The sequence below is a fragment of the Paramormyrops kingsleyae genome, chromosome 22, assembly GCF_048594095.1.
Source record: "Paramormyrops kingsleyae isolate MSU_618 chromosome 22, PKINGS_0.4, whole genome shotgun sequence".
NCBI lineage: Eukaryota > Metazoa > Chordata > Actinopteri > Osteoglossiformes > Mormyridae > Paramormyrops > Paramormyrops kingsleyae.
In genome coordinates this window covers 15,257,019-15,281,606 of record NC_132818.1, presented here as the reverse complement: position 1 = coordinate 15,281,606, position 24,588 = coordinate 15,257,019, and the positions used below count along the sequence as shown (strand labels likewise).

At 42.3% G+C, this 24,588-nt stretch overlaps 2 protein-coding genes across 10 annotated transcripts in view; both read left to right on the top strand.

Moving 5' to 3' along the window:
* Positions 1–24,581, top strand: part of LOC111849264 (cell adhesion molecule 3-like) — a 40,982-nt gene extending 16,401 nt beyond the window's left edge. For 5 of the 9 annotated variants that reach the window (XM_072704669.1, XM_072704670.1, XM_023821986.2 and 2 more), the window contains one exon: positions 455–1,939. In XM_072704669.1, coding sequence (XP_072560770.1) covers positions 455–579 — 125 coding nt within the window. In that variant the 3' untranslated portion in view covers positions 580–1,939. Of the gene's footprint in view, positions 1–454; positions 1,940–2,965; positions 3,160–3,427; positions 3,562–4,395; positions 4,518–5,275; positions 5,288–19,893; positions 20,155–20,370; positions 20,722–23,099; positions 23,343–23,507; positions 23,630–23,776 lie in introns of those variants that run through there. The other 4 variants (XR_011984673.1, XM_072704671.1, XR_011984674.1 and 1 more) reach the window with 4 other exon arrangements.
* On the top strand, positions 4,524–9,278 carry LOC140581593 (intercellular adhesion molecule 1-like). Its single transcript, XM_072704679.1, has 6 exons — positions 4,524–5,395; positions 6,719–6,982; positions 7,199–7,549; positions 8,175–8,305; positions 8,532–8,590; positions 8,903–9,278. The coding sequence occupies exons 1-6, from the start codon at positions 5,344–5,346 to the stop codon at positions 8,925–8,927; spliced, it is 882 nt and encodes a 293-aa protein (XP_072560780.1). The 5' UTR covers positions 4,524–5,343; the 3' UTR covers positions 8,928–9,278.
* Positions 24,582–24,588: the final 7 nt, after the last annotated feature.

Below are 24,588 nucleotides of genomic sequence, written 5' to 3'. Positions count from 1 at the left end.
GTTTTGGGGTGGGGGGGTGAGGTGGGGGCTGGGAAACGAGCCCCACGACGTACCTGTAACCAGCTCTATCAGGTATAAAGCAGTTTGCTGTGGACACGTTTAGCTAAAGGTTTCATACTTTCCCGTAAACACTGACCATTTGCCCCTTTTCAAAGCACCTCCTGCCCCCTCAGTCAGCCATTGACAATTAAACAATGGTCTGTGCTGGATGACTTGGCAGGTGCTGTTTTTAACTGTCATTGAGCAAAAGCTTTTAAAACAGAACTAAACACAGAATCACACCGACAAACATTTTGCTGGAAACAGTCTGCAGGGAGACCTGCGAGCTCCGGAATTTTCCAGTGCTGAGGAATTATTTCTATAAACTATTGCATCTATTTTTTGTTCATTTTTTTGATGTGGTGCTTGTGGCGCTCCTGTGCATCCATGATTTAACACTGACCTCCTTCCACAGGTCCTTCAGGACCAGCACCCTGGATTATTTCAGTATTAGTGGCTATGGTTGTGACTGTAGCTGTCATCTGCATATGTTTTATATATCGGAAGTTCATCAAAAAATCGGGTTCCCAGCCTGTGTGAATTACGTTGCTGTAACATGGTAGGTACATTGATGCTGCTTTTCCTGAATATTTCTGTGTCGTTTGATCAATGCTGATGTGCTGCCCCCAGATTGCTGTTGATTCTCCTTCAGACAGCATATGTCTTTAGATTGTATTGTGTGGGATATTACAAATTGTATAAGTTTTATATAAAAATCGCATGATTTCTATCTGATACATTTGACAAATACATACAACTTAATGTTCTTTGTACCCTTATCAGGCACCTGTCTCTTTTGCCCAAACTATTTAAGATGCCTCCCCTTAAGGGTAGTGATTACCTTTATAAAAAAAAAAAAATAACTTTCATCGGGGTCTCAATCCTGACAAGATGGGCAACTGCCCAGGGCGGCATCTTATAAGGGGGATCCAACATAGCCCCTCCCGCATCATCTAAGAACTTTTACCATTCCAACGACCTCCCTTCAGCTTGACATGTGTATGAGAGAAAGTGGAATTTGGAAGGGAGGGGGTGCCGATGATGAAGCTTGTCACATGAGCTTCGACCAGCCCTGCCAAGGACCGCCTGCCCATTGAAAAGTCCCTGCATGGAGAATTTTTAAAATTCAAACGTTGATTTTTACATCCACACCTTTCCGTGAACACTTTGTTACATACCTCTGGTATTTGTTATGTGCGCTGCCATATATTCACTCCCCCTTCCGGGTCTGCCTCCTAGTCTGGGTTACTGATGTCCAACTGAAGCTTCATGAACCATTTGCTGTGTTTTCTGACACCACTAGATGGTGCTCTCTATTAAAAAAAAAAAAACAGGCTCAATGCATCCCCCAAAGTAAACCAATATCGCCATCTAGTGGGGGTTAAAAAATATAGAAAATGATGAAGCTTCATTTGGTCGTGGCTAGTCTGGATACATGATTCAGTTCATGTCATTTGTCTTGTTCTGATTAGGACAAAATAATTTTGGCTTCGGATTGAAATGACTATGGATATTGCTCTGACCCTCATTGTCCTTAATTTTTGCATTCTTTTTATTGCATGCTGTTGTCTTGGCCTCGGGTTTATCTTTTTTTCGCTGTTTATGTGGGTGGGGGTATTGTTGTCTTTTTTGTTATGATCTGTTTGGGCAAGAAAAGTTAGTTGCATCTGCACTGGGTTGGCGCCCCATCGTGGGTTATTCCCTGCCTTGCGCCTGTTGTTTCCAGGCTGGGCTCTGCACCCCCGTGACCCTGCATAGGCCAAGCGGGTACAGAAAATGAATGAATGAAGTTAGCTGCATGTTTCACTTATTCTGCTTTATGTTTTGGTTACTCCTGACACTCTTTTTGTGTATCACGGTTACAGTGTCACCATCTTAATAAAACTCTTTACAATTCCCATTTGTTTTTCCAGTTTTATGTTATTTCACCGTCTCTACATTCTAAAACAGCCCAGACTTACACTTGGTCATGTGAGCTGGCAGCCTGACCCCATGGGACAAAATAAATCAGATCAAATCAATTTTATTTATTTATAAGACTCATTTTAAAACAGCCAACACTGACTAAAGTGCTGTACAATCATAACGTGTGTGAAATACAACACACTAACATTAATAGCTATCATAAAATATAAATTAAAATACATGCATTGTAGGCTAACGCACACATAAAAGGGCCACTGTTAAATTAGACAGTAATAAAATCAAAGAAAGGAAAGGAAAAGTTGCTTAGTGACCAAAATTCACCTATACTGTGGCCCCAAGCCAGCTGGGAGATACAGTCCCTCCAGCAAGTGCTGCCCAGGGCCCTCTGCCCAGCGTATAAGACGAAGGTCTTGGTCTGATGTTCCCCACCGGCAGATGAGCTCTGATCTAAAGCAGGTTTCAGCCCCGTATAACATTGCAACATTGGGGATACTTTTAAAATGCCATTCATTCTTTGCTTTTGCAGCTGGGAGGGAGACCGGCCTGTGCTCAGTAGCGTTTTAGCTGAAATGAGGCCAGATCCCATCATGCACTGTCAGTCACTGCCTGGTTCAACCCAGCAGCACGAAGTACCATCACGTCTCCAGTAATAATATTATTCCTGATATTTTTTGTCTTTGCCAGTAGCTTATAGTTACATGGATAGTAAATACTGCAGCTTTCCCGTCCCCAGCTGAAGTGATTTCGCGAGATTCAAACCCAGTATCGCTTATTGCTGCCATTCTTTTTTGTAGCTGCTGATGATTTTTGTATTGGACTCCTGTCATGATGGTGGTCATTTTAAATACCTTCCTATTTTTGGCTTTGTACATACAATGAGGCATGTACCCCTGAAATGTACTGATGGAGAGTGCTGTAAAGATATGGAGACCCACTATTATCAAAATTGCCCAAATTTTTTTTGTTTTTTAATAATTATTTTCAATTTTTATTTTGGCAGCTGCAGATGGCTGTCTTGAGCTCCATCCTCCCAGAGTGGTGGTGAGACATGGAGACCCAGTATCAGTGAACTGCACAGTGTCCACAGATCACAGTGGGATGGGCTGGGCAGCTCCAGTAGATGACGTACCTAAAACACCTGGTGTCCAGTTTGTTTGGGCTTCTGCCTTGTTTATATCTGGTGCTGTATGATAGGTGTGTTTTCTTGGCTGGGAACAACCCTTTTCTCCTACTGGGGGTCTCACCTTATGGGTGCTGTAGCTGTGCATGAAGGGAGGGAGGGTGTGGGGAATGGCAGAGCTGTTACCCCGGGGCCGTTTAGTCTATTAAAACAGTCATCAACCCAGCAAGCCTCCGGGATTCGGGAGTGTGGCGGTAAATCTCCCCCTTGGCCATTCAGAACGGAATCATTACAACGTCATGCAATAGGTGCCATTTTTATTTTCCGCCCCTGTCATTCCAGCAAACTTCATGCTGCCACTGCTGTTATAATGGCGCCGCCCCTCCTGGTCTGCCTGATAAGACCCCCCCCCCCACGTCTGTCTCTGACTGGTCATTTCTAACAGTCATTACATGTGACTGCAACGCATTTTTGTGGTAAGGTGTTTAAATTCATCCTTCATTCTTGTTGGATAAATGTTTTATTCTAATTTAAAATAATGGCTTTTATACTAATTTAAAACATCACATTAACAGAAAGCGTTTAAGTGCTTTCTTCCTTAAAACTTATTGGTTAAATATTTTATACTTATTTAAAATAACACATTAACAAAAAGATAAAGTATTTAAATTCATCCCTAATTCTTATAAGCATTTCATACTCATTTACAATATCATATTAACAAAAATCGCTAATGTTTTTCTTACTTCTTTAAAGCATATACATCTATGTGTGCCTGGCATGTGCGATAAGGGGCGGGGGGGGCGGGGGGGTTGGGGTATGGGTGACCTACTTACTGTGCTAGTGGAGGAACGCCATGTAAGCCCCGCCCTATATGACATCATGACCCGCTAAGAACCACCTATACTACCAATTAATATTATTTACACAGTAAGTCTAAATGTGTTCAATCTGTGGGGCATGAGATGATTTCTGGAATATTCTTAAATATTCAGCAAAATTTTTCTTGAGGAACTTGGTGATATTTATCATGAGGGATTTAATTGTGTCACTTGGTCTCAGTCCTGGTCAGTGGTGGTACATGAAAGAACAGGCGCAGACGTGGTATAGACATAGACTGGGAGTGTTATACTGTCAGTTACCTTAGATCCCCATTAACGTGGTCTTGTCATACCAGCATGTGAGCCCAGTAAATTGTTTAGTGTTGGTGTCTATGCATTCTGTTCCTTGTTTGTACAGCCACGGAAAAAATTAAGAGACCACTCTATATTTTAAAACAAATCTACATTTTTAAATCCCGGTTGGACCAGGATTCTGCTGGCAGAAGGATACGCTGAGCAGCAGGATGCTTCCAGGTTCACAATTTCTAAGACAGCAGTACACAAGACAAAGGTGAAGCAGGAGACACTGGGAATGACCAGAAACCAGCCAGGTAAAGGGCAGAAGTGACTTTCTGTTGCCAGGGAATTTCTCATGAATCTGAGGATGACATCAAGCGACCTTCAAAAGGAATGGGAAACATTAAGTGCAGGTGTGAGGTGCACTGCTAGGACAGATCATATCAGGCTCCTAGAAGCAGGACTGAAGTCCCATAAAGCAAGGAAGAAGCCCTTCATCAATGAGAAATAGGGAAGAACTAGCCTACATTTTGCAAAAATGAAATGTCCTATTCACAGACGCACACCCATAAATTGAGAAATGTGCTGGGAACAAAAAATTGTGCTATGGTCTCTAAATTTTTACTGCGGCTGTATGTCTAATATTTAAAATTGTGTAGGGGGTTACGCTATAGAGCCTAGGGCGCTGGGTTATTTTCCCATTTCCCTTGTAAGAGCACGTCTGCAATATAGGCTGTGTGGTGCTACATTACGCAGTATATTTAGTGAGTCGTGTGTGGTGAACATACAAGGGTTAACTTGGTAGGGGTGTACCATTACTTTGCAGGGGCGGGTGGATCTAACATCTGAACATATTAAGTGCATTTTCTGTGTATTTAAGTGTGTGGTTGCTTTAAGACTCTGACTGATACTGACCGGACCGTACCAGGTTATCAAAGGTGGTGGTAGGCATTTTCCCTCAACAGAGTATCTATTACACTATTAACAAGGTATTCCAGATCTTGAAATGTAAACACACCCACAGTTGATCCTATTCCATCATCCTGTGTTGATTATTTATTCCTAAATCTAGAAAACCAACCCGAACTGGGTCAGAACTGAACCGCCAACCAGCCACCATCCTTGGTGCAGAGACAGAAGATGAGATCCACGCAGGTGTCGGTCGTCTGGTTGATTTTGTCCCTCAGAGCCGGTGAGTTTGGAGATTCCAGCCTGCTGCTCTGTTCTCATACGGCTCCCCCACATACAGACTCCAGATTTTTAGATTATCTGTCATTTTCCGCAAAGTCACGCCTCACCTGGCTTCTCACTTCTTAATTGCCGCTTCTCACTTCTAAATTTTGACTTGCAGATGAGTATAAGATATAAATAATAATTTATATCTTATACTCATATGCAAGTCAAAATTTCATAAGATAAAGAACAAAGAGATGGATTTTGGTGATGGAATGTGTGGACCAGTGCTTGGCGGAGTCCAGACTTCACATTTTGAGCAAGATAATTTGTTGTGCCGCCAAAATTCCTCAAGAAATGTGTATGACAATATTTTTCCCGTTTTGCTTGCAAAGCATTACTGACTAAGAGTGTCAGTCCTAGTATTGCTTTGGATTTTGGTGAAGGAATGTGTGGTCCAGACCTAAGCAGAGCATGGTCTTCATATTCTGAGCATGATCTGAAGAAGAAGTGCATCCTTCCTGAAATTAAAAGTATCAATGCTAACGTTGTACTGCTCAGGTAGCCGTATGGCTATTAAACCAGCTATCAAAAAAAAATCTACTGAAAGTAATACATTTCCATATATTTTAATTATTCTGCAGTGTTTTGAAATATCCATTACATATTGTTCTGGCTTTTTAGTATCTGAATCTGCTACTTATTCTATGCAATAAAAGTGAAGTGTGTGACCACACCTATTTATAAATAACAATAGGAAGAGGATATATTAACTTTGACATCTTCTCACACTGCTATTGCTGTCACGTCCCGATCATGCCATTCCTCCTGTTTGCCATGCCCCCTCATTTACCTCATGTGGAATCCTCCTGGTTACCAGCTGTATCTAGTCTTGTCTAATTGATTCTGAGTATTTACTGTAAGTACTTTCTTGTGAGTCTTTCCCCAGTCTGGTTATTAGCATCTTAACGTTGCGAGCCTTTCTGTGTTCCTAATTGTGTCGCCCCTAATAAATCCCGCGTTTTACCCTATACTCCTGGACTCCTGCGCCTTTCTCCCTGCCCTGCACCGCTGCTACAATTGCTGTTTGGGTCACAGTGGCAGCATGCTAAGCGGATCAGAACAAACCTCCCTTATTGAGGCCCCAAGCCATCTGGGAGATACAGTCCATCTAGCAAGTGCTGGGTCTGCCCAGGGGCCTCCGCCCAGCGTATAAGATAAAGGTCTTGGTCTGATGTTCCCCATCGGCAGATGAGCTCTGATCCAAAGCAGGATTCAGCCCCGTATAACATTGCAACTTTGGGGATACTTTTAGAATGCCATTCTTTCTTTGCCTTTGCAGCTGCTGCTGGTGGCTGTCTTGAGCTCCATCCTCCCAGAGTGGTGGTGAGACATGGAGACCCAGTATCAGTGAACTGCACAGTGTCCAGAGATCACAGTGGGATGGGCTGGAAAGCTCCAGTAGATGACGTACCTATTACACCTGGTGTCCAGTTTCTCACTTGGAGGGTGGAAAGTCTGAGAATCTGGGACTTAATGCCTCTGTGCTATGCAAACCGTCCAGGAAAACCTCAATGTAAAGAACGTCTCTCAGTCACTGTGTACAGTAAGTGTGTCTCTTCTGATGGAGCTACTGCAGCTGTGAGCTCTCATACACCTGGGAAATATTCAACCTGAGCATCACCTTAAAACATCAGTAAAACCCAGCAGAACATTTCACTGTAAGGCATGGATGTCTCTGTGTGTCTCTGTTCCTATAAGGCACAGCTGTCTCATGTGTGAGTTATTTTTGAGAAATAATGCTTCTCATTTCCCCTCACAGAACCCCCAGACAGTGTTTCTGTCAGTTCTGTGAAGTCTGCTCACTCCATGGTGGAGGAGAGTCAGTACCAGCTGAAGTGTGAGATCCAGAACATCGCTCCTGTTCAGAGCCTCACTGTGAAGTGGTACAAAGGGGACACATTAGTACATGAAGACAGAGACTATGTCATAGAAGATGGAAAAACTAACAGAGAAAAGGAACCTGTGAGTGTGTCCTCCACCCTCCTGATCACCCCCAGCAGAGCTGATGATAAAGTACAGTACAGTTGTGGGGCAGAGCTGGACCTGGGACCAGAAGGACCACAACCCCCCCTTGCAGTGAAATCAAAGCCCATCAGGATCACTGTGCACTGTAAGTACTGTCAGTCTGCTCAGTGTCACATGCTTTACCACCAGCTTTAGTTTATAGCCTGTATTTTATAATCCAAAGGTATTGATCCAAAATAACCCCACATCTTTGAAGTTCGCATGTGAATCCAGTTTCCTCCCTGAATCCAGAGACATGCGTCTATCGTGTTGCTGTGTGGGGCCCAGCTGCTCGCTGTAGATGACGGATCACTATTATATGTGTTTTATTCACAATCTTCACTGTGACCCAGACTCAGGTCACAATCAGCCCTTGACACTCAAACTGTGGTTTGCTGGTGGACTTGGCACGTGCTGTTTTTAACCACCATTGTGCAAAAACTTTTAAAGCAGAATGAAATGATGAATTATGCCAATAAACATTTTGGTGGAGACGGCTTTGATAGTCATTACGATGCCAACTTTTGACCCCTGGCTTGAGTCACACTGGATAGCACAAGTCCGCAGGGAGATCTGTGAGCTCTGGAATTTTCCAGTGCTAAGGAATTATTATAAACTATTGTATCTCTTTTTTTGTATTTATTTCCTGCTTGTTTAGTCATGCAGAGAGGCTGTGAGAATGTGCATGTGCTGCTGCCCTGCTTACCTGTAACCCTGATCTCCTCCCTCAGATCCTAAACAAACATGGATTCTTACAGTAGTAGTAACTCTAGCAGTAGTAATCCTAGCAGTAGCAGTTCCCTCCATCTGCTGCTTTTATGTTTGGAAGCGCGACAGGCCCAGAGCTCGTATGCTTGCTGAGGTAAGAGTGTTTAATTCCCATGGGATTATAAGTACACTGCTGGTGCTTAGATTTTAAATAAACAGATTTTCTTGAATATTCTGTTGTTTGATGAATCACAGTGGTTTTTATTTCTCTTTTGATAGAATATCCATAACTTTTAGATGGGTAATCAGTCAGTGTGGTGTTTGTAGGTTCTCTTTCTGATCTCTATCAGTTAATTCTCACACACAGGTCTGTTTCTCAGTCGCAGGTAGACTTTGGATGCAGTTTCGAGAGGTCTTTTAATGTGTTGTCAAAAAGCAGGTGAGTTGCTGTGAATGTTCATGTTGTTTCTTTGCTGTTTTTGAAATGTACTTTTTCATCCGATGGCAGCTCTCAACAGCCACCATGTAATAATTCAAAACTAACCTTCCCTAAACCCCCTCAAAATCGACACACACACCAGTATATACATCTGTAAATGTTTCTTTGTGTGTATTTATCAGCTGTTTCGGTTTGAAATTGTCTGCTCAGCATGCTAATTTCCTGTTGTCTGTACAAAGTAGCAGTAGTGTTGGATCCCCATTGTTTTTCTTTATTCTTTTCTTTCTTTTTTTGCTACTAAACTACATCCAGTAATCAGATTCCCTCTCAACACTGAAGAAACGCCTTAAGACCTATCTGTTCCAGTGACCCTTCTCCCAGGCTACACCAGTGCATGTCCTGCTCCACTGGTCTCTTCTATCCATTGAATGCTCTTAATGTTACAATTTGCATTTTTGATTTGAATAGGTTTCTTATTGATGTGTTCCTGTTATGTTTACAATGCGCTGGATAGCTGCTGTCATGGTTCTCCTTGCAATTGTTACTGGTCAGTCATTGGAAGCTCAGACTGGAAGAAGGCATGTGCATTTGGCTCCTTGACAGCTGTATGCTTGTCGTGTTCTATCTATTTCACTTTGCATGTTACTTTTGATAACAGCGTCTGCTAAATAAATTAACGTAAATATAACGATAGTGTTTTTTCACCATCATTATTCACAGCATACTGATTTAATAAAAATCGTTCCTCCTTTATCTGACTCTAGGATGGGGGCTTTGGACCTAATCTAATAACCTTTTCCTGCGTAAGGAATCCTAAGTGACTCTGGAAAGTAAAGTAAAAGGCAGTATTCCCGGTTTTCCAAAGATGGGAGTTTTAAGCTGATTTTCTCCTGATTTTGCTTGTTGTGGGACAGCAGCCGCGTGATTCCGCATCCAGTAAGGATGTCTGTGTTGGCCCCTGGGGGTTTATAGCTAACCAGTAGCCTTAACTGCTTAATATCTCCATGTATATATTTTCTGCTGTAAACTTAATTCTCCTGACCGTCTCCATAAGCATACAACTGTTACGTAGCTGTAACTTAAAACACGGATACAAAAATGTCATGCAACTGTGATAAAATGTTTATAAAATTATAAAACTAAGCTTAACAGGCATCCACTATTCAGAAGTAACTTGAAAACACAAAGGTCGTAAATGTGTAACATTGTGGAATAGCGTGTGATATGATTGATGCAATTTTTAACTGCTCAGATTCCCTTTATCCACATGTAAATAGGATTTTTGTACCCATAGTAATACTCAGAGTTTTTGTTTTAATGGAAAATAATAATAATAATAATAATAATAATAAAGAATTATTATTACTATTATATACATACAAAAGACAAAAGTCTTAGACAGGCAAAGAAAATTATGTTTAAATTATCCTCATGTTGGTGTAAAAATATATTATTATGCCTGTCAAAGTGTGTCAGCTTAGCCATTTCAGAACCTAAGATCATCCCAGTATTTCCAGTGACCGTCCAGTGCAGCCATGTATTTTTTGACTTGGCCACTAGCACACCCCATACAGCTAGTCAATCTGTCGCTGACTTTTTAAACCAATTTATTTAATTATTTAATTGAGCTGTTGGTGAAATTTAACAAACACATGGAACGGCTGAGGCGCCCCTGAGGAGAGGTTTGGGAACTGAAGCGGTGTTCATCTAGCCATCCAACTAGATATCAGTAACCTTTTAGAAAACAGAAGAAATTATTCCTAGTTTTTATTGCTACTCTTAATTTGCATATGTTCAAATGGTAAATTGTGTTTTTTGTTCTAAGCCAAAGTACACTTGCTACCCAGATAATCAGCTTTAAACATTTCTTTGGACTGCCTAAGACTTTTGCACAATATATATTAATTAATAAGTAACACTGAGGCGTGGCGGAATGATGGACAATTAAAGTTGCGGCTTACAAAAAATTGGACATTACTGAAGCTGGAGAAAAACTAAAAGAATAAGAAGAAACAAAAGGAACCAGGACCATGTGAGGTATTTCCTGCAAAAAAGTAAATGTTAATGATCAAATGAAAATACAGTCTATGCAGATCCTGCAGAAATGAAAAATAAAATGAAATAACGCTGCTTGCATTTTAATTGTCCATTCATGCATGTGCCATTTGTGACAAATTAAAAGATAAAATTAAAAAACCTTCTTGACTTAGTTATCTAGGCTAAGAATGTGTTACTGACTTACCATACTTCTTTCAAATATAAAAATGAATGTCTACAATTTGTTGGAAAAAAGTGCAATACAATCATATTTCCTTCACAAGTCATGTTTATTGTCTGCATACATCAGTAACACATACTTGTACTTCCCCCTGCTTCATTTTTGTTATTAGGGCATAAAAACAATCATAAAATTTAGCTATATGCCCATTTTATTCTGTAATAACAATTTTTGTCATTGGGGCATCAAAACACCTATCAGACACCCATTTAACTGTATGCAAAACCTGTCTTCACAATTTGCAATAACCCTTCTTCAAAAACAGCAAGTATGTAATACAACTGAATTGCTGAAATGATAAAAAGGGACATTAGTGTGGCATTTAGGGCTGAGCATTAAGCTTATCTGTGTCCTACCTTCTGTTCATTATAGATACAGTTTATTAATCTTGGTTTAAGTTCAGGAAGGCACTTCGCTCCAAGATGATCCTTGTGACACACACGCACACACACACACACACACACACACACACATATATATATATATACACACACATACACACACATTACTGGTTAGGGTTTCACTAAGAGTGAAACAGAACATAACTACAAAACTAGACACGGGCAAGAATGACCAGAAACAAAGCACAAAACCAAGGACAATACAAGAACAATAATTAACGAAAGGGATAAAACAAAACTTGATCCCTAAGAGATAAACATTGAGGGTGGCCTCAAACCCACGACAATAGAGATGCATAGTTCATAGCTGCATCCTTTACCCATTCATCGAGATGGTGGCCCAGGAAGCAGGGAAACATACTAGTAAAAGAATAGACCTGAGAAACATTGGGAGACGGGATGACCAGTGACACCTGCTGGCCAAACTGGGAGATGAGCGTCTGAGTGGGGCAAGAAGGGGACCGGTCCTGACAATGTATAACTTTCACTTCAGTTTAATTCTGAGACTAGTCAAAGGGAGGGGCAGGCTCTGGTGTGAGGTCATTATTTATTTATTTACATTTCACATAACTTTAAACTTTAAAGCCCACAACCCTGGAAGTGTGAGGTCACTGTGCTGGATCGCCAGTCATGGAGTCCAGGCTGGTCTCAGTAGCATTTTATTTGAAATGGCGCCAAATACCATCCATCCATTTTCTGAAACCTCTTATCCTATTCAGGGTTGCGGGGGGTCCGGAGCCCATCCCGGAGGCTACAGGTGCAAGGCAGGGAACAACCCAGGATGGGGCACCAACCCATCACAGGGCACAAGGCAGGGAACAACCCAGGATGGGGCGCCAACCCATCACAGGGCACAATGCAGGGAACAACCCAGGATGGGGCACCAACCCATCACAGGGCACAAGGCAGGGAACAACCCAGGATGGGGCACCAACCCATCACAGGGCACAAGGCAGGGAACAACCCAGGATGGGGCACCAACCCATCACAGGGCACAATGCAGGGAACAACCCAGGATGGGGCACCAACCCATCACAGGGCACAAGGCAGGGAACAACCCAGGATGAGGCACCAACCCATCACAGGGCACAAGGCAGGGAACAACCCAGGATGGGGCACCAACCCATCACAGGGCACAAGGCAGGGAACAACCCAGGATGGGGCGCCAACCCATCACAGGGCACAATGCAGGGAACAACCCAGGATGGGGCACCAACCCATCACAGGGCACAAGGCAGGGAACAACCCAGGATGGGGCACCAACCCATCACAGGGCACAAGGCAGGGAACAACCCAGGATGGGGCGCCAACCCATCACAGGGCACAATGCAGGGAACAACCCAGGATGGGGCACCAACCCATCACAGGGCACAATGCAGGGAACAACCCAGGATAGGGCACCAACCCATCACAGGGCACAAGGCAGGGAACAACCCAGGATGGGGCACCAACCCATCACAGGGCACAAGGCAGGGAACAACCCAGGATGGGGCGCCAACCCATCACAGCGCACACTCACACACCAGTCACTCACACATGCAGACCTACGGGTAATTTGGTAACTCCATTTAACTGCAGCATGTCTTTGGATTGTGGGGGAAATCCGGAGGACCCAGAGGAAACCCCATGACGGCACAGGGAGAACATGCAAACTCCACACACATGGAAACTTGGCGAATTGTTTTGTTTTGCAGTTTTTCTCCATACTGTTTTGGAAGATGAATAGATTTTAGTAATGGCAAGAGTAGTCTTTTGTAGGATTGCAAATTATTGTTAGCTTGAATTTGGCGCCCTCTAGTGCAGATAGAAGACTCGTTAAGACTCCACTCGTATTCAGCTGCTGACACGTTAAGACAATAAGTTAAAATGTTTTTGATGGTTCTTTTTCTAACTTTCTAGAGATGTTGTATGGCTGTCAACCTGGAACTGTCTAAAAATTGTGAGCTAGATCACCCCAAAATTCATGCAGCGCTGCATAGTGATTTCAAATAAAAGGGCAGTTTTGACACGTGATGAGGTTAGAGCAATAACAAATTAGTGTTTTCAAGATGCCAATTATTTTGTTTCGATATTGATTGTTCTGTCCTACTTATTGTCCACAATAATTGTCAGGCAGCTAACTCATCCCTCAATCGAGCAGACTTGTTTAATGGAAGCGATTAAACGATGGTTGGGTAGGCTCGGATAGAAAAGAAGACGCGGACTGATGCAACTGCAATTGAACAAACTGCAATACCCAAAATTCCCACTAGGCGAAAGCAAACCCCAGCAAACACTCACAGATCTGACAGCTGGCCGGAAGCACACTAACCGCAAACTATCAGCTTAACCCTCTCAGCCACTTTTGAGGTAGTCTGATTTACCTTGATATTTTAAAACATTTCACCTATCTAAAAACATTTACTCCAAAGTGCTACAAATGCTTTTATTCAGCACCAATAATCTGAGACTATGTCATTACTCTATTTTTTGTTAAAACGCACACTTTTCAAAAGCATCTGAGATGCTGAGAAATTGCAGCGTGCCTCAGAGCAAAATAAGCAAAATGTTTCGCTTATTTTACAAAGATATACTAAAATAGCATGGACAGATTTGTTGGTGCCTCTAAAGGGACTATTTATCCCTGCATTATAGTCATGTTTCATACTAAGCGTTTAACCTTAATTAGTATCACAGGTGCCTTCAAGCTTTTCATCAGCCATTCAGCATATTTAAAGGGAAAGAACATGCTACTGGGTTGTTTGGTATCATTGTGTGCACCACACTGAACATGAACCAGAGAAAGCAAAGGAGAGAGCTGTCTGAGGAGCTCTGACTGCAAGTTTCCGAGGAACAGATTCAGATGTGCGTAATGCTTTGATTCCTCTGTAAGCAGGACGTGGGTCACTAGACAACAGATGGTGTGTCACCTGCTCACAGATTTGTCTAACAAATACCACCTTATCTGCTCTCACAGCCATCCTCCTCAGTTCAGGCTGGAGTTTCCACCAAGTCGTGTGCTGTGACTCCTCTCGATAATATCCAGGGTGCCCTGCGAGATGAAACACCTCCTTCTGGGACCACTGGCAACACCGACACAACCTTCTGAACCTTCAGGGTCTTATCACGGAAGGTCTCCCACATCACCTTAGAGTCAGCAGTCACACCCAAGTCTGCAAGTTCCTCATGCAAACTGATCAGAAACAGCTTGATCTTGTCATCATGTCTGGCCATGTCGAGCCTCGTTCTCCTAGTAGGTAGCATACTGGATCTAAGCTGAATCTTCAGAGTAGCAACAAGTCTGTGGTCATAATTCACAAACTGGGCACTTCTGTAGACCCTGTAGCTCTGCAGGACCCTCCAGCGTCTGCTCACGAGGATGTGATTGATCTCCTTCGCCGCACCCCCAGTACTTGAGTACCAAGTCCAATGATGCGGCTCAGGGCATTGAAACCAGAATCTAGGGACCCGCAGCCCGTGACCTTTCGCAAAGTCAAGGATCATGGAGCCACTCTCACCCCGATCTCCAGACCCATAGGTACCAACACAGTCCTCATAGCCAGCCCTGTCAGTGCCAGTGGTCACATTGAAGTCACCCATGACCAGAAGAGTATTACCTCGTGGGCACCCTTCAACCACTGAGCGAAGCTGTGAGTGAAATGTCTCCCTCATCGCTCACCGCGGTCGGAGCATAGACTGAGACAACAGACAAGACACCAAAGGAGAGCCTTAGCCTGAGTCTCATAATACGCTTGTTGAAAGGAGCGACATCAGACACCATCGGAAGAAGCCGATTCGCTACAGCAACAGCTACTCCCTGAGTATGGCGCCCATCAGACCTCTGACAGTTTCAACTCGTTCTGGGATGGGGCTCCTGAGGACTTTCCCCCATCCTCTTCATGGTGCCTCCCCAGGAGAGCAGAAGGGTATTGTGCCTGTTTATACCGAGCTGTTGTGAGTTGTTTTACAGTGGCTGGAATATCAATCCCCCCGCCAACCCCCAAAAATTGTTTCCCTGCAAGTTGCAGGACCACTTGCAGGGCCAGATGTAATTTAACATCATACCCATTGTTTCATTCAGCTCTTTAAAAAAATGTTTTATAGCACTTCCTGCTCTTTAAGTTTTATAGTCAGTGGTTGTGATTTATTTTGTGTACACTGTTGCTTTTTTTACATGTTTTACTTGACATTCTGTCATGTCTGACACGGGGAGGCATGACCCAGAGGCAGCATTGGGCTGAACAGAAGGGGGTTTTATTTGAAGGGGACATGAACAACCACAAAAAGGACCACGATGGGTATAAAGTGGAGAGCAGGAAGGAGAAATGAGACAGGGAAGGGACACACTGGGAACCTGGAACACAAACAGCAGTAACAGCAATGGTGACCAAGCTGAGGAACACAGTGACGGCAGGCGCATATATATATACAGATAACGAGGGAGTAATAAAAGGCAGGTGCGGGGGATGATCACACTAGGCCGGAAACAATTAGGTGATTCTGGGATGGTCAGCAACCTCTGTTGGTCAAACAGGAACATGACGGGGGCAGTGTCATGGACCACCTCGTAGAATCCTTATTGTCATCCCAGCCACGCCCCCCTGGGATTCTGACCAATAGGGCTTCCCTGAGGTGACGAGCCCTATCGCCCCATTTTTCTGGTTTTGCCGGTTGCTCCAGTTTAAAACACACCTATCCCAGCTGTTTCAAGTTCTCTCTTGATCAGTTCTCTATTTCTGGTGACCCGGTTTGTTGATCTACGCAAGATTTTCATGGTTCAAGCAATTTTCCCCGTGTCCGGTTCCCTGTGTATCGACTCCTTCTTCGCCTCCTAGATTCCGTGTTTCCGCCCATCCCTCTCAGTACCGACGCCGATGACCCGACCCTCACCCGGATTACCGACCACGGTCTTCGGCTCTGCCCCCCGGTTACCTTAACCCGAAGTTTATCAGTGTCTATCTTCTGATAAACACAACAGGCAGATAATCACACATTTACAATAGCCTCCAACTGTGCCCAAATTAACCACAAACAAAAAAAAGTTCTTAATAAAAAAAAAATCACTTGTGACTATTTTCCTTTTTGGGATGAACAATATGAATACAGTGCTGTCTTCAGACCTGTCTTGAATTCAAAGGATGTTTTGCTCTTTGTGAGATCAATAGGTTTGATGGTATTTTTTACTTTAGTACTTTTAAAACCAGGTATTTTTTTACTTGAGTAGTATTTTAGTGGATTACTTTTACTTGAGTACCATTTTGGTGTGGTATCTGTACTTTTATTTAAGTGTAAAAACTGAGTTTTCCACTACTGAGCACAACAAGTGTTGATTCGAATGTAGTGGCTTGAGTCTATAGATTTGCTGTGAGCCACGGCAGATATCTGCAGACAAAAGCAGCCTGGCCTCTCGACCTCCCTGCTGGCTTTCTACGCGCGACCCTGCTGTCACCTTTTTTTCACACCTTGCTGCCTAGTTAGTTTCTCTCACACGCCTGCAGCAGTCGATCTGTTTCCACCGTCCTTTCAATAGTCAGATAATTTGCTTCTAAATCTAGAAAAACCAGCCCAAACAGGGTCAGAACTGAACTGCAAGCCAGACTCCATCCTTGATGCAGAGACGCGAGATGAGATCCACGCAGGTGTCGGCCCTCTGCTTGATTCTGGCCATCGGAGTCGGTGAGTTTGGAGATTCCAGCCTGCTACTCTGTTCTCGTACGCTTCCCACACTTACAGATGCCGGGTTTTTATGATTTCTGTCAGTTTCCTTTGTAAAAATTACATATTTCATTTTCCGCAAAGTTTTATTCATACACAAATCAAAATTTAATAAGATAAAGAGTAACACTTTACTTGACGGGGCAAGTAACACAGAATTACGTTATTACTTATGTATTAATTAACCACAAACTACTGTATGTCTTAGTTACATACTGTACCTGTTAATTCTGTAAATCTTTGTGAACTACTGAAGGAACAATCAATGAATAACACGTGAAATACTGATCTCATGTTAATGAATCATGACGCATCTTATCTCAATTAGCGACTATATTTGTTCATGATTTGTACTTCAGTAGTAACTGAGTTATTACTAAGAATTTGTGCCTCATCAGGTAAAGTCTTACCAAATAAAGATATGGGTTGTGGTGAAGTAATGTGTGGGCCGGTCCTAGGCAGTGCATGGTCTGATCAGGAAATGTGTGTCATTTCAATAATTTAGAGTATCAATACTAACTAACGTGTTGTTGCTTAGGTAGCCGTGTGAGTATTAAACCACTTATCAGAAAAAAGCATTGAACACAATATCTTTTTGAAAACTGTGTGTGTTTTTTGTCGTCCGTGTTACTTATTGTTCCTGTGTTTTTAGTGTCTAAAGCTGCTACTTGCATTTACATATTTTGCAAATATGACCTAGCTGACCCTACTGGCCTCTGTTTCACTGCCTAAACTCAAGCTCCACTGGGTAAAAGAGGAGTCAAGGAAGGACCATATTAAGCACCTCCTCATGACAGAGTGCCGCTCCCTTACATTAGAAGACTCTGTGACCCCGATGAACGATGCCACTCAACCCACTGCAGTCACCTCCCGTGAGGATGACTTGTTTTCGTTTGATGAACAGTCCAGTGCCGTAGCTGATGCACCAGCATCGGTGGAAACAGAGATAGCATCTTATTTCAGTGCTGGTCCAGTCATGGAAAGCCTGCACCAGTTTCCAAGAATTACGAAAATTGCACTACGCTATAACGCACCTACACCTTCCAGTGCACCAGTTGAAAGACTCTTTAGTCTTGGGAGCCTTGTTCTCACCCCAAAACGCAACCGGCTTAGTGATGGGCGTTTTCAGCACCTTCTTCTGATGCGCTACAACAGATATTTCAGTCAAGTGGGTGTAATGGAATAGAGTCGCCCCAACCTTCCATATACGTATTAGCCAACCTCATTTTTTGTTACCTCAGTGTTCAGCCGCATACTTCCTCAACTTTACATTTGGCAGAGAACAGAACTTTTTTCATTTCCATTTTTTCATTAAACTTTTTGAGTTTGGCTTATTGAGCATTGCTGTGAGATCTTATAGGCAGTTTTTTTTCCTCTGTGACTGAACTTTGAGTTAACTGAGTTTGAAATGACTAAGCCATGTTTCTGTAAGTGTAAGGCCTCATAGGCCCAGCACTTCAATTTCAGTTTTGTATTCTTGAAAACATTTTTACCTGACTTTATCAAGGATCCTAATTTATTCCGTTTTGTTGTCTTTTTTGAAGGCATATGCTTATGGGTCTTTATTTGGCCTGTGTTGTCTTAGCTGTTACAGGCTATGTTCAGCCTATATTCTTCTTTTTCAAACTGAAATCACTGAGATTGAGGAATAGTCATCCGTATTGTATTGTACTGTACAATGAGAAATCATAAACTACACCCATCGTGCATTATGCAAGACTTATGTTGTGAATCTCTTGAATTCAAAGAGAATAAAGGAATGAGAATCGTAAGGGAAAAAAATCATCTTTTCTTGTCATTATAGTAAGCATTAATGTGGGATATAGCTTTGTTTTGTTTAATGATGAACAAGCCTAGACTTAATATTTATTCCACCTCTATTATGATGTTATTCAAATTCTGGTAATTTTTCATTTTGGCTGTTAATGTTTCTTGAATTGTCTTTTAAGCCCTTACTTTGCCAGTTATATTAATCATATTATTTGTAGCCTGGTTAGCACATAATCATTATGTAACCAAACATGACCTTCTACTGAGCATGTAATGATCTGCAATATTTTTTTTTTAATTAGGATGTCAAGTTATATCTTCACAGTTATTTTGGTGAAAGTAACTGAAAAGTTACAGAAGTCATGTAACAATTACAATTCTGAGATAGTAATGTAGCGGACTACATTTGAATACCAGTAACAAGTAATATATAGTGTATTACACTTCGCAAGTAACGACACAGGTGTTAATAAATTAGACTTTCAGGCTGAGCCCAATTTTATTTGCTTGATTTATTTACTTGATTGAGGAGTGAGTGGAGTGATGCTTTAAAAAAAAAAAAAAAAAAGACCAGCCCTGTGCTCTCGTACCCTTTGCATTTGCCCAGTCAGAGTAGGACCGTGGTAAGTCCTGTGTAAGCTGTGAAGGTCGGCTGGGAGGGAGACCAGCCTGTGCTCAGTAGCGTTTTAGCTGAAATGAGGCCAGATCCCATCATGCACTGTCAGTCACTGCCTGGTTCAACCCAGCAGCATGAAGTACCATCAGGTCTCCAGTAATAATATTATTCCTGATATTTTTTGTCTTTGCAAGTAGCTTATAGTTACATGGATTGTAAATACTGCAGCTTTCCCGTCCCCAGCTGAAGTGATTTCGCGAGACTCAAACCCAGTATCGCTTATTGCTGCCATTCTTTTTTGTAGCTGCTGATGATTTTTGTATTGGACTCCTGTCATGATGGGAAGACTATTAAAGCACATTTTTTAAAATAATGGTGGTCATTTTAAATGCCTTCCTATTTTTGGCTTTGTACATACAATGAGGAATGTACCCCTGAAATGTACTGATGGAGAGTGCTGTAAAGATATGGAGACCCACTATTATCAAAATTGCCCAAATTTTTTTTGTTTTTTAATAATTATTTTCAATTTTTATTTTGGCAGCTGCTGATGGCTGTCTTGAGCTCCATCCTCCCAGAGTGGTGGTGAGACATGGAGACCCAGTATCAGTGAACTGCACAGTGTCCACAGATCACAGTGGGATGGGCTGGGCAGCTCCAGTAGATGATGTACCTATTACACGTGGTGTCCAGTTTCTCACTTGGAGGGTGGAAAGTCTGACAATCTGGGACTTAAAGCCTCTGTGCTATGCAAACCGTCCAGGAAAAGCTCAATGTAAAGAACGTCTCTCAGTCACTGTGTACAGTAAGTGTGTCTCTTCTGATGGAGCTACTGCAGCTGTCAGCTCTCATACACCTGGGAAATATTCAACCTGAGCATCACCTTAAAACATCAGTAAAACCCAGCAGAATATTTCACTGTAAGGCATGGATGTCTCTGTGTGTCTCTGTTCCTATAAGGCACAGCTGTCTCATGTGTGAGTTATTTTTGAGAAATAATGCTTCTCATTTCCCCTCACAGAACCCCCAGACAGTGTTTCTGTCAGTTCTATGGACTCTACTGACTCCATGGTGGAGGGGAGTCAGTACCAGCTGAAGTGTGAGATCCAGAACATCGCTCCTGTTCAGAACCTCACTGTGAAGTGGTACAAAGGGGACACATTAGTATATGAAGACAGAGACTATGTCACAGAAGATAGAAAGTCTGACAGAGAAAAGGCACCTGTGAGTGTGTCCTCCATCCTCCTGATCACCCCCAGCAGAGCTGATGATGGAGCAGAGTACAGCTGTGAGGCAGAACTGGTCCTGGGACCAGAAGGACCACAACCCCCCCTAGCAATGAAATCAACACCCCTCAATATCACTGTGCACTGTGAGTATTTAACTTCAGTCTGCCTGTGTCACCAACATTAGAACAGTTTATTCAGAGTGAATTATCATTGTCTGTATGAATCTAAGTACAGTATTACAGTCTATATCAGTAACATCACAGTGAGAGTCAGAATTGTCTGTCTCTTCCTGAAATACCTGCAGTATTAATCTGTTATCACTGGCTGTCTGTAGCAGCAGCATCTCTCTGTGCCTATAGGAATATGACTTCCTGGCCAGTCACCTTCAGTCCTTTTTGTCCCGGGATCTGTGTGCCTGTTTATTTGTTTGGTCACAGTCCAGTACAACCCCCCCCCCCCCCCAACTGTGCTAAAATTTATTTTGGTCACTTTGATTAAGGGACAATAAGCGATTTTTTTTTAAAATTAAACGGGGAGATTTATTGGGCACATTCATGGTGAGAATGGGGATATGAACTGGACACGAGCCAATTGAATGTACTGTGCCAAAATGTGTTTATTTTCTCATAGCCTGAATTTAATCTGTATTTTAAAATATTTTTTGTTAATTTCTGTGAGTTTATTGGATGAAAATGGATAGTGACCTTTGAACCTGAACCTGTTGGAGGAGGTATCGGGGGGAGGGGATGGCTAAGCGCAGACAGCTAGTTTGACGCTGTGTTGAGGAAAGTTGTAATTGTACAGTTAATATCCACCTCTAGAAGTGGAATTACGCATGATAAAATTTGTCGGATTGATAACTACTTTATCAGCGACTGTGTATGCAAAGTATTTCTCAAGTTTAATACCGCGTGAGTAGTATTAAAAGTAAGTGCGTCATGACGTTTAGCCGCCATCTTAAGCTAAACATGGTCTCCGACACAGTATCAGTTAACATTGTCCTGAAGGTACACGGACTTGGTGGACTGAGTTTGCTACAACTTCAGAGAACAGGTTCGCTGTTCATCTGGACCAAGGGGAAACTCGACACCAGCACAAATGGGTCTGCAGGAGATATGGGGTTCCATGCATTGCCCCACGTTGACACTTTGCTTCTCTTCTAAAACGGCAGCTTCTATATTTTTCGTTTGCTCATAGAGCGAAGTGGCCGCTTTGATGTTGGGTCTCACCACTCCCAAGCGACGTTATCAGGCCTGCATTGAGGGGGACACTTTAGTTTTCAATACTGCCAGCATAGGAGCTTTTGTGAGCTTTCAATGACCATTCAACTGGACTTTGTAAATGTGTTGGGTTTATTGTGTGTTGCCAATGTATGGTAATGTTAATTCTATGAATGTGCTAAGCATTTAACGGTGCTATTAGAATTGACTTTGAAATTTGGTTGTGTTTAAAAGTACTAGCACACCCGAAATCATTTCTCTAAGGTAAGATCAGTTTCTAAGATAGGAAATTATCTGATTTAAGGGAAACTTCATAGGAACTATTAAGGTGTGTGTGGTGATTTTGTTTCCTGTTAAAGATACTGAATTGGTAATTAACAGGAAGACAAACCACAGGGTGTAACAGTATTTATTTATTTACATGTAAGACAAATTAAGGTTTGAAAGTACAGAAATCTTTTCATTTTACTACAGAAGTCATTGATTATTTCATGAGAAGTATTCTTTTTTTTCAACAATATTTTTATTGGTTTTATACAATATATCACACGGATAAAGAAACGTAAAGAACAAACAATGAGAATTAGTAATTTACATGATAACAGGAACATACAAGTAAATGAAGTATTTTTAGTGTCATGTAACGTTGCAGACGAGTAGGCAGACAGATGAGTGGAGCCAGAAATACGGGCAAACGGTGTTTATTGAGGGGAAACGAGCAACACGGCACACAACATCAATGATGGATTTGGTAAACGGATGAAGACGTGGACTGATATACACTGAACAAGCCGGAAATAACATCAAACAGCTTGGAATAATCAGGGTAGAACATGTGGGTAATGAGGGGGCGTGGCACACACGAGGATCGGATGAGCTGGGCGTGACACTTAGTAGTTAAGAACAGCAGAAACTCATGCCAATTCAGCGAGAGCTAACATGTCGAACCTTAAACCATAAATAACTGTATATAAATAAAAGAACTCGGGGCTCCCCGTAGAGATATTGGACAAAGTTTAGGTGTCATGCCCATCACCGTGGCATGGGCAAATGTAGTTCACTGATATAATTCATATTAAATATAATTCTTGTGTTCTTCCATGATCTTCCACTTATTGTTAACATTGTGATTAATACTGTGGCTGTTTACATGGAGATTTCTAAGGCATCAGCTACATCATAAGGAGACTCTGCTCATGGTTCCTTGGCTGACTGTCACATACATGCTTCCTGGGGATTTACATTGCCTGAGATTTTGTGGCTATACTGTCAGTAATACTGGGTTCTCTTCTCTTTAACAGATAAACCCACTATTACCCCAATAGAAACTCTGCTCCATGTGTTGCGTGATTCTTCTGCTGTGTTAAACTGCAGCGCTAAAGGGAATCCTCCCCCGGATATTGTTTGGATGTTAAAGGGCCAGCGATTACCAACACAGGACGGCATTTACACCATCACCAAGACAGATCATAAGGGAAATTATACCTGCAGGGCAAATAACTCTGTAGGGATCCATGAGGAAACAGTGCGGGTGATTTTTACAGGTATGACGCTTCTATAAATACCTGTCATGACTTCCTTTCTCTCTGCTCCTCTTCCTCTTCCTCATCCAGCTGGTGTTCTTCCTACCTTTGCAGCATAACTCAGATTAGGAATAAAATTTTTCATTTAAACAACATTACAGAATTAACCTTGACCTCCTTCCACAGATCCACCAACAAAATCAGCAAGGATTATTGGAATAGTGCTTGGGGCCGTGATTGTTGGGGCTGTGGCTGTTGCTGTTATTCTTCTCATGAAACAGCATGAAAGATCTCGGATAAACTGCAGTGTACGTACCCTGATGCTGATTTTCTAAAACTTCTATTTTTGATCAGTGAAAATGTTTTTAGTTTTGCTTTCATAGAATATCCATGATTTTTTTGTTTGCAAAAGTTTGTGATCCATATCAGTTCATATACCCTGTTCTGCTTCTCAGGAGGTCAATCTGGCTGCAGTGTGAAGAATGAGGCTCCATTTTAGAGACGCGTGACCACAATCCCCATGTTCCACATCCTGCATTTGTCTTGCCTTCATCAGAGTCTCCTTCCCAAAGCTGTACCTCCGTACCCATGTTACACCCCCAGCACCAAACCTGTGTTTCAAACCCGGAGCCAAAGCCTCACGTGTCCCATAAAATCCCACACCAGTGTTTTACAGCCTGACCTGCCGTCACTGATTCCTGTCAGATGTCCTTCACTAAATGGCTCTCATGATCTCTACATCAATGTCATCGGCATTCATGCTGGAACCAGCTGGTACTATTTGTGGGCCCATCAGACCTACATTCAGTGTTCATAGCAAGCGATACAATACAGTTTTTTCATGGGGCAAGAACAGAAAATTGGATGTGGTGGCTTTAAGAATTAAACCCACAAGATGTAACTTTACTATCTTAGTTTGTGCGCATTTATGTGTGAGCTGTGCACAAAAAGTAATAGAACAAGCGTCAGAATGAATTAGCAAAGTTACCCAGTATCCCAGTAAGACTGCAGAAAGAGGCGCTTTTTGCTTTTTTATTATTGCAATGTCAGTATAAACTGCCCTTTCAGCTTCGGGTTTATCTTTGTTTTTTTGTATTTTGGGGGGGGGTCTGGGGGTTTGTTCTCTTTTTACTGTGTTCTAGTTGCGTGTTTCACTTCCTCTGCGTTTGGCCTGTTGTTCTGGTCACTTCCAACATTCTTTATTACTGTTTGTGTATCATGGTTATGTGTCACCATCTTAATAAAACTCTTTGCATTTTGCACTTGG

Bases quoted from the DNA above. Each gene is read 5' to 3' on its own strand.
- LOC140581593 (XM_072704679.1), top strand. From the start codon at position 5,344: ATGAGATCCACGCAGGTGTCGGTCGTCTGGTTGATTTTGTCCCTCAGA. The intron at 8,306-8,531 runs GTAAGAGTGTTT...TCTGTTTCTCAG, and splicing joins GAGCTCGTATGCTTGCTGAG to TCGCAGGTAGACTTTGGATG. The intron at 8,591-8,902 runs GTGAGTTGCTGT...AACTACATCCAG, and splicing joins AATGTGTTGTCAAAAAGCAG to TAATCAGATTCCCTCTCAAC.